Source organism: Phalacrocorax aristotelis, chromosome 5 (assembly GCF_949628215.1).
Source record: "Phalacrocorax aristotelis chromosome 5, bGulAri2.1, whole genome shotgun sequence".
Classification (NCBI taxonomy): Eukaryota; Metazoa; Chordata; class Aves; order Suliformes; family Phalacrocoracidae; genus Phalacrocorax; species Phalacrocorax aristotelis.
Window position 1 is genome coordinate 42049373 of NC_134280.1, and position 15140 is coordinate 42064512.

The 15140-nt window shown below is 50.4% G+C and overlaps 1 protein-coding gene across 1 annotated transcript; it reads left to right on the forward strand.

Annotated features, from left to right (window-relative positions):
• The first annotated feature begins 718 nt into the window (after positions 1-718).
• ASB18 (ankyrin repeat and SOCS box containing 18) lies at positions 719-12912 on the forward strand. The gene is made up of 5 exons (XM_075092585.1): positions 719-1244; positions 2197-2464; positions 10324-10822; positions 11598-11711; positions 12554-12912. Exons 1-5 carry the CDS (start codon positions 1004-1006, stop codon positions 12737-12739), a joined length of 1308 nt encoding a protein of 435 aa, XP_074948686.1. The 5' UTR covers positions 719-1003; the 3' UTR covers positions 12740-12912.
• The last annotated feature ends 2228 nt before the right edge of the window (positions 12913-15140 follow it).

Genomic DNA, 15140 nt, shown 5'->3' on the forward strand with positions numbered 1-15140 from the left:
GTCCCAAACATTTCTTCCAGCCGCAGGTTGACTCCGCATGGAGGGAACCACGAAATATTTCAGCAATTCCTACACATCTGGCTGCTTTGCTATAGTTTAACACTATCCTGAGATCTGCTTTGATCATGTTAATTCTCCAGGGAGGTGGGGTGTGAGAGGTGGCAGGTGGGGGATGGTTGTGTCACCCAGAGCCTTGGGCTGGTGGCAAAGCCACCAAGTTACGAGACACTCAGATCTATTCTTGTCCCCGCTGCAGACTTCTCCCGTGACCTTGAGGAAAGGAGCCACAAGCCTCAGGGCAGCAGGAGCCAGGGACACTCCACTGGCATCCATCCCTGTGCTTAAATGGCAGCAGAGGCTAGGCGCTTTCTCTCTCCTATACAAGGCATCAGTGGGGAAAGCAGCTCCCCATGCCAAAGACCCAGGAAGTTTTGTACCTCGCTTGCCTTTGCCAAGTGCTTTGCATCCCTGCAGACACACACCAGTGTGCCAGACTGCATCATGTCGGCCACTGCGTGATGCCCAGGTGTTTCTGTATAGCAACCACAAAACTGGAAACAGGTATGAGTGCCTTAAAGAAAAAAAAAATACAGCATTAGGCAGAGAAAAAAAAAAACAAACAATACTTTCTCAGAGCACACAACTAAGGTTATACAGGGTTGGGCAGACAGGAGCTGACTAATTTTCTTCTTTTTTTTTTTAACCCTCTGAACACTAGGCACCGTTTTCCTCCCAGCCTAAACACCCATGTCCCAAGCTGCTGCCTGCAATTAAACCAGCAATTTAATCCAAGAGGTGCTGCCACAACACAGCCCAGTGACCGTTTGACTCCCATTGTATCGTGTACCCGTTATCATCTGACCCTGCCGGAGTTATAAATACAACAACAATAGAGCCTTAACTGGATTATAATTAGACAATGAGCCCAGGAGGATGGAAACTATGAACTATAAAAGCCCGTCTATCCTCCCAGCTAGGACCTACGCACACGGGAAGCACTGGAATGGGCGAGTTACCGGGACCTGTAACAGAAAAGCTACAGATTTCCCCCAAATTGGATTTGGAGCATCCTGTAACAGCTCATGCTCCCGCCACCAAGTATTACATGGCCCTGGTCAAAGGAGACCTGAGAAACCTCGAGGTCCTGACTGACCGGTACTATCAAGATGTCAACCTGGTTTTTGAGATCAGTAAAAATGAGCTGGAGTGGCAGGTGAAAAGCCAAGCATCTTACGGACTCTCAGGTACTTTTCCTTTAAAGGCCAGTCCAGAAAAAAAACTTAAAAAACAGGTATTTACTAACCCTAAATAGGAGAGATGCTGTGCATTTAAGTGCCTAACACTACTTTTATAGAGCCTGTTCCCAAGGTGGCTGGTTTCCAGTTAGCTGACTGTGCCCTGCAGCCCTAGCCGTATTCAGCACTTTCTTTTACTATTTTCTTCTGCACATACTAACCCATGTCCACATGACTTTTTCAGGTTGGATGGGTTGCTCTGTGGCTTAGGCATGCTTGCAAGAGGGCTTACAGCCCAAATTCCCTGTGCAGGGGCTCAGAAAGAGCTGCCCAGTCCTACCTGGCAGGAATAAGATGCTCCCAGAGTAGTAGTGCCTGGTGTCTCCCAAACTCAGATGGTCCTGTGGTCCCAGATGCTCACCAGGCACCATGCATCTACTGGTGGTCCCAGAGCTGCTGGAAACTGCAATGCCTTGCTCCAGCTAAACCTAAACTCAATGCATCCCTTGCCCAGCCCTGCATCACCCTCCCAATGTGCTCTAACCCAGCTTGGGTGCCTTCAGGCCCAGCCCAGTCCCAGCAAAGACAGTCTTTTCCTCCCCTAGGTGCAGGTGGGGAATTCATGAGCTGCCTTTTAGCTCCTGCCAGCAAGGTCTTGCACACAGGGTCACCTGTGCAGCTGGCTGCAGGCAGCATATTAGTTTACCCAGCTTGTGTCGTATGCAGGCCTGCTCCTGGATGTGCACATGCCAGGGGAGTTTTGCTTCCCCTCTTGCCAAGAGCACTCAGAGCAGCCACCAACCATAACCGGGCTCTTTGGAACCCCTAAAGCTGCCAGGGAGCTAAAAGAAAAATGGTAAAAACAGTGTCTTGATCTGTTTTATGTGCAAGGCCGGTACACAGGGGATGGGAGTCCAGCTGGTCAGCCCCGGCCGTCAGCCCCGCTCCCTCCTCCCCGCAGGGCTGTGGTCACTGGAGTACAAGCGGGAGCTGACCACCCCGCTGTGCCTCGCTGCCCGCTGGGGTCACGCCGCCAGCCTGCGCCACCTCCTCCGCCGACGGGCCGACCCTGACCTGGCACCAGGAGGGCGAGGGCCCCTGCACGAAGCCTGCCTGGGGGGGCACACCGACTGCGTTGAGCTGCTGCTGGAGCACAAGGCTGATCCCAACCTGCAGACTGATGAGGGCCTGGCCCCGCTGCACCTCTGCACCACCCAAGACTCCCTGGGGTAAGAAGAGGGACCCTATCACACACACCCCACCCCCCCCCCCCCCGATAACTGCGTTCTGCATCCCCTGCATCCAGACCCCAGTGCTTTTGCCTCTGTAGGGTGCAAAAAAGATGCCATAATCCCTGGCAAGGCTTCCCACATGCTCCCACATCTCCTGGCTCCATCAGCTGCTGCAGCACACCCAGCACAGACAAAAAGGGGTATTTCGGTACCAGGCACATTGCACGGCCCAGGTCTTTCCCATGCACAGGAACAGACTAGACCAGCTCCACATGCTTTTCCTTGCTCATCTTTTCTGAGGATTTATCCTAAAATGGCTATGTCCCACATCCCAGGTCCAGCACGCTTTTGCCCAGGAGATGCTCAGGATGGGTCCAGTCGTGGGGCACACAGGTTACCCCAACCTCCTGCACTCCTCAGCCCATGCCAACCCTATTCACAAAGAAAGTCGGTGCCAATCAGGGCACTTCCTCCTCCTAAAATCCCAGCCCCAGGGCCGTAACGAAGGCATGGGGTCTACAGGACAGGGAACAATCTTCCCACCTCCTCACCTCGCATGAGCCATATATGGGTCCACCTTGGTTTATAGCTGGGCTTAAGGCTCAGCCATGTGTGTCCGCTCCTTTCTCAGCCTAGATCAGCATCACACAGAGATGAGCATAAACATTGCCTTGAAAAATAAGCTTTTCATGTACACACATATGTCTTGGTAGGACTTTAAGTACCTGAATCATTAAAGCTAAGGAATCAGAACATTTTTTTTTTTTTAATGAAGAGCTCAGCCCCTCGATATCCTGATGAAACTGCTTAGGGCCGTAATGAATTTTATTATCTGCCAGCTTTAGTGAAAAGTCACCCCAGCTTCATCCTCTCCCCTTTAGGCAGGCAGCAAGCTTAACTAGAAGTGGTGAAGGCAAGGTTCCCACTATGGATCTAATGTATTGTGAGCCAGGTGACAGGGAAAGAGCTCTGCAAAACATAAGCAGCCAGAGAGGAAAAGGTTTGCAGATGCAAATATCTGAAGCCCGGCTTATAAGAGTGTACAAGACAGCCAAAAATCAAGTATTAATCAAATTTTCGTTCAGCCAAAAATCTAGGGATTAATCAAATACATCCTTGGTGTGATGAGGGTTGAAGGGAGTGGAATTGGTGAGGGAGAATGCTACAGGCAGCCCTCATCATTAATAAGAAGTTGGTTTTAATTCCTTTACCCGAGCTCCCTTTGACCTTAAAGCCTCAGACTCCAAACCCCAAGCCACTCTAAAAGCCTTGGGGGGGCATTTTAGGTTTCACCAACTTGCTCTCCCCCTCTAGAGATGGGGCACAGAAACCAACCTGGTGCATGGAGAAGACCCCACGGCCCACAGAGGTCCCCAGGTGTCCTGGTTTTGGCCAGGGGCTTCCCAGCTTGGAAAAAAAGCAAATATATTTATATATATTAAAAATGAGCCGTTGTCACAGATTTACATGTTATTTCCCCCAGAAGGCTGGAGGGGGATGACAGGTGAGCCAGCAAATGGCAACGTGGGGATCAGGCAGACGCAACATAGAAACAGCTGAGTTATAAGCCCTTGAATATTGGAACTTTAAAATGGAAATGCTGAGAGACCTTTAACTATGCTACCTGGCGCTACGGGGGCTTCTACAATAACTAAGCCAACTCCCTTGAAAGATCAAAAATTAATAGACATTTCAGACAGGTTTTGAGGTTTCGACCACTGCTTTTCAATCGCAAAGACTTTGCTAAAGTTAGAGACTGAGGAGGTCAAGCTTTAGGTAACACAAACATTTCCTCTTTGATTAGGGGGAGACTCCTTTACCTTGCCTTTTTTTTTTTTTTATTGAGTAGTAGATTTTAGGTCATCCTTAATTTTTTACTGACAATAAAGAGCAGGTCATTGACCTACATAGAGAGCTATTTTATTTTTCTCCCTCTCAATAACAATGGCCAGAACACCTATGTGCCCGGTTCTTCTGTATTCCCATATACTTGGCAATTCACCATGGGGGCAGGACTTAGAACCTTTGAGCCTCTCAGTGACTGGGATAAAAAAAAATTATCTGGGCTTCCTTCCAGCCATTTGAGCTTCAGAATCCATGAGATTTCAACAAAAAGGATATCAGAGCTTTAATCTAGGAGCTTTTTGAAGAGATCGAAAAAAAAAGTTCCAGTAAAGTTCAGTCTTACCTTCTTCACTTTAGGAGCTGTTCATGCCAACGTCGGCCTATTTAGTAGAGTTCCTCTCCTTGACCTCTTTTTTACAGCAGAGATAATTAACATGGTGGGGTAAGATGAGTCTCTAAATTCACTGCACTCTCTCCCTGGCGCTCTCCATTTCCCTCTTAAAGCTGGGATGATTAAAGGAGTCTGCCTTTATTGGCACCCCGAAAAAAAAATAAAATAAAAATAATTGAGGGGGAGAGGAAGAGTCTCAACTCTCCCAGCAGTGCTGGGGGAAGAGCATGCATGGGGCAGTGGAAGGCGCATCGCAGGGACACGGGACGTATCTCCCGCCTCTCATTGTGGTACCCACAGCAGAAGGGATGGCGAACACTACCACGTTTGTAGGGTCCTCCTTCAGATCTGTGAGTTGCAAAAAGCTCTCTGAAGATCCCAGGTTTCCCATGCAACCAGGGAGAGCCTACCTGGAGAGAAATCCCCTAAGGCTTGCCTCCCCCAGCCTTCCACGTAGGAAAGAGGGCTTAGCCAAGCCAAGTGATGAGAAAAGAAGATGTCACCCCCGCCTCTGTGCAACTTGGGCTTATGGCTGAGTGATGCCTTTGTGTTCACTTCTTCAAGCTTCCCCTCCACCCTGCAAGCTGAAACCAGAGTTGTCTTCTGGCTCCCACCCTCCAGGACCTAGGGATGGGAGTTAAACGGTGAGACGATTTAGTGCAGGAGGAGACTCAGTGTCTGAGGGCTCTGTGCAAGAAACGATGGCGAAAGCGGCCAGCTTGGGCAGGCAGGATGGGTTTTGCTTAGGGGGTGTTAGATGAGGATAGCTAATTATGGGAGGAATTAGCAGAAAACAGGAGCAAAGCAGGAAGGCAGGTACGTAAAAAGGCAGCACAAGGGAGATGGGCACTAGCCCACCATTGGTGGGTCTGGCCGCGTGGTACCCTCCAGCTATTTCAGCATTCGCCCGGATGCTCTTTTGGCTGCAGGAAAGAAGCGTTACTACAAATAAAAGACCACAGATTTTAAAGGCCAGTGTTTAGCATCATCTAGCGCTAAACCTTGTCCTCTGCTCCGTTTTAACATCAAAAAAATACAAAACTCGGAGGGTTTAGAGCCATCATTTTGGAAACTCATCTCCCCACCAGGGAAGACCAGCTTCTTAATGGGTCCTAGCAAGAAATAAAGAGCCCAAAAGCAGATACAAAACACAAGCCAAGGCTTGACCCTGCTCTTTGGAAAAGCTGCTCCCCAAGTCAGTGTGACAAAATGAGGTCTCATGGATGAGTATCCACAGCTGACAAAGCTTTAGCAAAGAGACAGTGCAAAGCAGGATGGTCCTAGGCTGGTGTTTGCCCCGCGGCGGCAGAGCAGTCCCTGTGCTGACACAAGCAGCCACGTCACAACCAGCCCTCGGCACTGGTGTTGCCGTGGCTCACCACTGGGCTTGCAGTGCCTGAAAAGATTTTCATCCTTTAAAGAAAAACAGGCTTCCTTTCTCCTTCTTTTAGGAAATTAATAGGAATAATCCTTGCATTCAGAGCCAAGCTTGAGAAAGGCTGTTTTAACAAGCAAGATGAATCTTGCAATAAATCACAGACAGATTCGGAGATGGTCACTTGGATGCCATAAGAAACAACAGAGCAAAGGATGGGAAAGCCTCACTCCAGTCCCAGGGAGGGGAAAAAACCACACAGAATATTTTCCTTAAGAAATCTGAGGGCCTGAGTGTTTAGGACAGGAATTTTCCTCCAGCCTCCACTGCCCCAACCTCCTGCTCCTCCTGCTGGTTATTCATGGCATCCCATTTCAAGCTAAATCCCACTTTCCCAGCCTAGGCGTTTTTCATCCAAAACTGAGTGGCATCCCACTGGGATGCTGGGAGTCACAGCCAGCGGGAGCCATCCTGGCAGCAAGAGGGCACGGGAGGGTGATGGGCACGGACTGCCCAACGTTGCACTGACATCTGGCCCAGCTTCATTGAGGAGTGAAGAAGGAAAATAAAACCCAAATCACTTTATCCTGTTTATTTGAGTCAGGACCACAGCGCAAGGCAAACCTGTAGTACTAGTACCGGTTATCACAAATTAGTGCGATTTTGACCTAATGAGCAACTTGCCCAAGCAAGGAGACATTCAGGTGTCTCATCATCCACAGATGAGTTAGGAAGGGTTTGGAAATGAGTTTAAACTATACAAAATCTGGTATAACTGTGTGTGAGGGTGGCTCTTGGAGGGCTTGCTCCAGGGGTATCACCGCTGCTGGCAAGCTGCTTGGCCAGGTTGACAGTACCAGGCTGGATGGAAAACAAGCTGGTTTGCTTTGCCCCCTGTGTCTGGATTTCTGCTGAACTAAATCCATGGCTTCTTGCAATATACCCAGAAAACTGGAGAGGAGCCCTCAGAAAGCTGCAAGCGTTAGCTGAGCCCTATTTAATGGGGTTTTAGCCTAATCTAATGGTGAACAAAAGGGCATTAATAAAAAAACCAAGAAGCTAGAAATTCTGGCAAAGTGTTAGAGTATATGAGTTCATCAGCAGAGACTAGAGGCTAAAATAAGAGCATATAGCCAGCAAGCATGAATGGCATCTACCCGGCACCTGCTGATGCCCCATACATCGAACAGGAGGCACGTGCTCATTGCAGGGGCCCACCATTTCCATTAACCAGAGAGGATCACCCCTTATTTATAGCCCCTCGCTAACATTCCCTCTTTGCCGAGGGAGGCGTATCCAGGGGGAAAATGCAATATAAACCGACTCAGGTTTCTTCCAACAAGTTAGCCATTGAACTTGATAATAAATAAGAATAACCCTTCAGGAAAATAGCATCTGAGAAGGGTGGCATTTCCACCCTGGTATTTCTAGAGGATATTTGGGATGGCTATCAGGAGACCAAGAAGAATTGAACTCCCTGTAACTGAACTCCCATCTTGCACTCAGTAAGGGAAAACCCTGTGCGTGGACTGGAGGGACTGGGCACAGCACTTGCTTTGCCAGGCAACCCATGATGTACCAACCTTTATCCCAAAATTAAGGACAGGGAAATATTCCCTCTGCCTCGCCTATGCAGACATAAGTCTTCTGCCTGGGCACTCTCAGTACATAGCTCTTGCTAGAATTCTCGCAGTGTTTGTGCTCAGGGTCTCTAGGCACAGCTACCTCCTTGCCTGAGAAGGGAGCAGAGATGCTTTAGGCATTATCTATTAAAAAACAAACGAAAAAGAACAAAAGGGAATTTTCTTCTGGACTAGGCTGCTGCATGTTTTGCAAACCAAGTTAGGAATACATATTTCCATTTTTCCCTGAAGAAACATCCCTTGGTTTGCCCCAAATACATTATTTTAGGGTGCCAGAGCTAACAATGACATTAGGTTTAAGCTAACCCAGTAACATTAGAATGTCGTTATAATTAGGGCTACAAATTCCCTCTGTGAAGGACAGACAAGACCGGTAAACATGACCAAGTCGTGGTGTGATTTGATCCAGCAACTGACCCTCTCCAACAAAGTTTTACCAACCAGCAGCAGACAGCAAGCGCCAAAAAAGCCTCAGTGAGACAAGCCATTGCTTGAGAAAGGGATTCGGTATGTTTTAGAGTAAAAAGGGAATTGTAAAGTAAGGATCTAAGGATTTGGGGGCTGGCACAACCCCATACTCTATCCGCTCACCCACAACTGCAACCCCAGCAGAGAACAACCGCAGCAGATGTCTCTGGCCATGTCCAGCGAGGGCTGGCAGAATCTGGGACCATTACACCTGCAAAGGCTGCAGAAACAGCCTGTCCCCACAGATCCTGCAGGATTTTTTCCTGGCAAACTCAGGCTTGATACTCATGGGAAAAGCAGCCCAAGGAGGTATTTGCAGATCCTGCACCACCAAGGAGAGTGAATGTCTCACCAGCTCCTATCTTGGAGGAGGTGATGCTGAAGGTCCAGAGAGATTCAAGTAGATTATTACTATTTAATTATTATTGTTTTCCCCACATATGTTAGCATTCATCTGGGCCAGGAAAAACAAGCAATGCCCTGGCTGCATTCTTCCTCCCTGGGGCTCCTCTTCTTCCCCATCTCCCCTGCTGGAAGGATCAGGCAAGGACTCCACTGCCCCCCAGCTCCCCCTCATTTTGCTTCTGTGTCAGCTCAGAACCTCACTTAGGGCTCTGGGTGATACCTGAGCTAAAAGAAAAGCTTATTAGAGGAAAATAAAACAGGTGTGTGGGAGGGGTTAAAGGTTGATATACCTCCCTAGACTCCAGCCAGCTACTGCTAAGGCTTCCCCACCTCCCCAGCAGCGTCCCTTGGGAAACATGATCTTGCCATGTTTTCAAGGTCTCACTTGGACAACATGTGGGTCTGGCCTTCCTCCAAAAAGTAACACCTCTGTGCCACAGAAGTGAGCTGAGCCCTGTGTGCTAACCTGGCTGCCGACAGCCCTGCCTGGGTGGTGACATTGAGCCATGCTGGCCCTGGCAGCTCCCAGCAGGAGACAGAGCAGTCACTTTGATTCATTTAGACTGGCTGATCACATCCATTTACTCACATACAAACACACACAAAAAAAAACCCAAAACACACCAACCACCAACAGGGCATACCAGGCATGTTTAAGCCTTGTCTGTTGTCAGAAGGATGCAGGTGGAAAGCTCTGACGGAAACCAGCGTCCCTGCTTCTCAGCAGCCATAACCCCTCTTTGCAGCTATGCACAGTGATGTTAGAGGGAAGGAGAAGTAGGAGCAGTGATTTAGGATAGGGAGGATTGCTTACCTTGATTTATTCCTCCTGGGAACTGCAGGTGCTGCCACTCCATCATCACCAGGTGCCAAACAAGCCAACAAAATTTGTTTCCACAGACTTAAACCATCTGCAAAAGTGTTTCTTTTCAGGACAGGCAGAAAACCCGCTTTAGTCCTCTCTGGGGTGAGAGACCAACACAGGCATTTGGGTCCCTTAACAGGAGAAGAGAAATCCATTTCATACCCAAGTAAACTCACACCAAGCTCCTCTGCTGCACAGAGGCATTACTGAGGGCTTCCCTCCATATCAGTTTGGTCTCAGCACAGATTAAGGTGAAGGTAGCGGTTTAGGATGTTTTCAGCTGAGAAGCTCTATGGATATCAGCCAAAGGATGGGAATGTATAGATTGTCTCCATAACATCCCAGGGCTGTGCCAGTGCCAGGAGATGAAGGGGCCCATCACCATACGTGTCCTCATCACGGCTGGATGCATCCCATGCCCCTCACTGGCCAGGACAGGCCTAGCTGGCATGGCTAACCATGGACACTGGTCCCAGTGCTGCACAACCATTGGCACAGCCGGGATAAGGCTCAGCAGTCCCTGGTGGGTCTAGGATGGTGGAACCGTGGTGGGTCAAGGTGGTCAAGGATGGTCAGGGATGGCCATCCATGAATGATAATGGTCAAGAGCAAGAAGGAGACATTGCCCAAACCATCACCACCCTGCAGTGGGCACCAGGGCACAGAGTCACCCTCCCCAGCTTCTGCTTCTCCTTCCCCAAATCCTTGAGTGCCCCAAGCCCTGTGAAAGCCCATCACCATTTTGACCCCCATCCTCACTCCATGCCACCTCCCACCCCATCATCCCCGTGGCTCCCACTTCAGCCCATAACCCCCAAAACCCATCTGGGGAGCGCACCCCGCAGCCTTCCCATCTCTTTGCAGATGTGCCAAGCTCCTGCTGAGACACAGGGCCACTGTCAACCTGCCCAGTGAGGATGGGGGGGAGACAGCACTGCACGTGGCGGCCAGGCACTGCCTCTGCGACCATGCCCGCCTCTATCTGCGGCACGGGGCATGCGTCAACACATGCAGCACAAGAGAGGAGACGGCTCTCAGCATCCTCTGCGAGCAGGTGTCCGACACTGGCAAGGGGTGCCTGCAGCTTTGCCAGCTGCTGGTGGCCCATGGCGCCAACATTGATGCCCGGGATGAGATGCGGAGGAGCCCCTTGCACAAGGCATGTGCAGCTGCCAACGCTGGCCTGGCACACTTCCTTCTGCGGCATGGGGCTGACGTCAATGCCATCGACTATGATGGCATCTCCCCTCTGGGCTGCACTCTGCAGAGCGCTGCCTTCAAGCGGGACCTGCAGCCCCACCTCACCGTCCAGCTGCTGCTCAACCATGGCTCCCAGAAGATATGGCCCCCTGCCTTCATCAAGGTACCAACCCCAAAACAGCCCCTCTGCATCTCCTTGCATCCAGGATTTTGCAGTTGGGATCTGGGTACTTTGGGAAGTAGAAAGCCAGAGGGTTAGGAGAATTTGGGAGAGCCTCCTGGTCTGGGCAGGGAGAGGGGACCATGGCATCAGGGTTGGCAATGCTGTTGGGAATGATGGAAATTAAAACACCCACATAGGGTGGCAGCGGGGTGTCGTGGTTCAGCCTCAGCTGGCAACTAAACACCACGCAGCCGCTCGCTCGCTCCCCCCACCCCTGTGGGATGGGGAAGAGAATTGGAAGAGCAAAAGAACTTGTGGGTTGAGATAAGCACAGGGCAGGATGGAGGGAGCCAGTATGGGCAGGGGGGACTGGCATGGAGGATTTTTTCCTGCCTGGGGATGTCAGAGAGAGGCTTAGTACATCAGCTGTCAGGACAGCTGCCTTATGGCTCTGTATTTCATTGATTTTACATCAAGCAATAAAGAAAATATTATCCCAGCTTATCATGCACAAGCCAAAAATGTAAATAAGAAGCAAGGGCCTCATCCAGAGGAAGAAGTGTCACAGCAAAGCAGGTCTTCCCACCACTTGACAGGTGGAGAAAGACCTCCAAAGCATGCCAGGACAAACCCTACGCCTGCCTCATATTGACACGGGCCCGTCCCAGCCTGGACCACAGTGGGGCAGGATGAGCCCCTGCTGCAGCACATGGATGCTCTGCCCCTCTGGGACATGCATCTTTGCCTGAACACCCTCCCTATTGCCCGCAACTAGGTGCTGAAGTCCTGTGCGGCCGTGCCAGAGATCATTGAAGTCCTCTTCAATTCCTACTCGCAAATCCCTGTCTCTGAGAAGTGGGCGGAGGCCGTGCCAGAGGAGGTGTTTCAGGTGAGACAGTGCTGGTGGTTTGGCAGGGACAGCTGAGCCCCGAGGAAGGGGGTTTACCCACTGGGAGGTCTTTTTTCCCCACCCTAACTTCACTTGGAGGGGGGGAAGGGGGATAGTCCTCGGAGCACCCCAACACACAAAATCCATCTCAGCAGCTTTGCATCCCTTTAGCTCCATCAACACCAAAACCCCCATTCCTGCCCCTGGCCCACAACAAAATACAATCCCAACATCTGGAAGTGACCCTGGACCCAGACTGCTGCTCCACAGGAGCCCATGCCACTAATTTTGATTTTAAGAAGCTCGTCCCCACCTGTGCAACAGGTACAGCCAGCCTGCTTTTGAATGATCTTGGATGGCTGCTTTGTCCCCACAGGTCCTTGGTTAGCTTGACTGTGAGGGGAGACAGATGCTGAAACACGAATAAAGCCCTTCAGCACGCTCCAGAGGTGGGAGAGATGGGTTTAATTCCAAGCTAAGTAAAGGCTGAAGCTGCACAGACTGACCCTGCTTTGTTTCCCCATCTTAGAAACAAGCAGGTCTCTCCTGCATCAGCTGTAAGGCTTTCTGCAAGAATGGTCATGAAAGCGTCCTCCCCAAACAGTGCCTGCAGCGAGGCTGGGTTTCTTCACATGTGCTTCCACAGGAGCATTCCTCACCCAGCCTTTGCTTGCAGGAGCCGCAACAGCACACAGACCCCTAACCCACAGACAAACATCGGCGATGGGTTTCTTACCTCCTCCCCTTACACCTCCATCTCAGAAGTATCTCTGGCTTGTTTGGCTTAACCTGGAAAAAAATAAAACCAACAGATGTTCATGTTTCCCCCCATCTCTTTGCAGCAGCACCAGTTATTCTACGAGTCCTTTTTCCGGCTGGCGGGTACAGCCCGGTGTCTGCAACATTTATGCCGCTCCACCATTCGGAAAAAGTTGGGCAGCAAATGCCATTGCCTTATCCCCTTGCTGCCTGTGCCCAAGCCTTTGCACAATTACCTGCTGCTGGAGCCTGAAGGAGTCGTGCTTTGAAGGGCTGAGAGGAGCCGACCGCCGTCCGCCGTCCAGCCCTTCCTTACCTTGTTGTCCCTCGGTGTAGCACAGAAGCATCCATTTCTGTCAGCCGAGGGAAGGAGTGCCGGTTTTCATGATAGATGATTGTTTTTCAGGGATTTATAACGTAACTAAAATGTGCTTTTGGCTGTAACTTTGTATAGATTTTTTTTTCTAATTGTGCTTTAAATATATTATAAAGAGTAGTAAAATGATTAGTAGCTGTTACAAGCATGCTGCAGATATGAATAATACTCATTATAAAGCATCTCTGCAAAGCAGCGGGGCTCCTCAGGTGTGCAAAGGCAAGCATGCACGGCAGACAACTAAAATCAGCCCACGTGGGCATCAAATCCCTTTGGATAGATCTCGCCCAAGAGTGGCACAAGCAGAATTGGGACCAGAGGTGCATCGTGGAAGCCGCTAGCAGGATGCAGTGTCCAGTGGCATTAATATAGACTGTAAAATAGACCAAAAATCTATTAGTTGATGTAGAAGCCACCAAGAAAGAGCTCGTTACTCCACGCAGCACCAGAGGCGGGAGGGTAACAAGGCCTATTTCTCCCAGCCCCCACAGTCCAAGGTGCACCAGCACCTCCCGTCCCCATCATGCCCATCGCTGCTCCCAGGCTGGCACACGGAGGGGCCAGAAAGCCTGGTGGCAACCCAAAGTGGAGGAGTTTGGGCTTTCATTTCACATGGTGACTTGGCAAAAGGTACCAGAGAGAAGCGGGGATCTGTTTTCCCAGACCCTGGGGCTCCCCAAATTAATTTCTGTTGAACCAAAGCAAGCATGCACACATGCCCCTTGGAAGAACAGCTGTCCTTATGCTAGCAGCTCTGCCACAACATTCGCCAAATTGTTCCACTGCTTAATTACACTCACTATTTAAAGGTATAGATAAAAATAAATCAGCTTTTTTCCGTGATTGACTGGACTTTGTACCAGCACCCCGCGCTATTGCAGGTTATACAGCCGACGTGCACAGGATGCGGGCAGCATCCTTGGCTCCCAGAGCTGGTGCCCATGGACCAGTGAGTGTGGAAATGGGGAGGGAAAGGAAATTCCCCCCACTCCCAGGTTCCACCTGCTGCTTCTGCAGCTTTCCTCCCACTTTAAGTTGTACACAGGTGTGCAAGGGCATCGCCAAGCCCACCCACCACATCATGTTCCCCATCTTTGGTGCCTAAGCCCTGTCCCACACGGAAATGCCCCATGGCAAATCTCTGTGACAGCTTGAGACCTGGCATTTCATGACTTTAGTGGCTGTTTTACCTTACGGTTTGTTTCAGGGGTCAGAGGGGGGTGGGGAATTGAAGGGTTTTTAGGGAAACCCGGTCCTGGCTGAGTCATTGCTTGTTTGAACCAGGCAAATCTAAAATTTGGTGCCTCTAATGAGTCTTTCATCTTTTGTGCGGGCCGGGAGGGGGAAGAATGATTCGTTTTACATCTGTATTGGGCAAGTTTGCATGGAGATGGAGTCCCACCAGGTGACCGCATCCCCCCAAAATCCGTGTCCGGCTCGCCATCCTGCAGCTACCCTTGGGGAAAAAACATACATCAAAGTAGGGGAGGGAGAAAAAAAAAGCAGGTCTGTGCGGATGGAGAGGCGGCAGGGGGTGCGGGAAAGGATGGTGGAGCCGTGGGAGGTGGGAAGGGCCGCGGACACGCGTGGGCTGCGCGGCGCCCCGCGGCCAGCAGGGGGCACCCTGGGCACGGCCGCTGTGGGGAGCCGGGACCCACGGCGGGGGGGGGCGGCAGCGGCTCCCACGCCAGGAGGGGCCGGGGGACGGCAAAACCCCCCGCAAAAAGAAAGGAAAAAAAGGGAAAAATCGTTTAAAAAATACTTTTAGGGTTTGGGGGTGGGTTTGGAGTTTTTTCCCTTCTATTTAAGCCGTTCTGCCGGTGGCGGCGGGAGCGGAGCGGGCGCGGATACGAGCGGGATGATGATGATGATGATGATGATTATGATGATGATGATGATGATGATGATGATGCTCCGGGCGGAATGATGATGATGATGCTCCGGGCTCGCCTGCTTGGGCTGAGAAGTTTGGCGGGCGGGCAAGGAAGCGTTTGGGTACATACATATATATATATCTCTCTCTCTATATATATATATCTATCTCATTTTTTCCCTCCTGCCGGCGCCTTGTTTTGATGCAGATGTTATGGGAAAGGATCATTTTTATTATTTTTTTTTCCAGCAGCTAAAGACGGGAGGTCACATTAACTTATAATACGGAGACACATAAAAATGCGATTATGCCTGCTAAACAGAACACAGTAGGCTGCTAGTTAAGACAATGAGATTTCCAGGAAGCGATGCATAAATTCTTCAAAAAATGACACATTTTTCACGTTTCATTCCAATTAAAT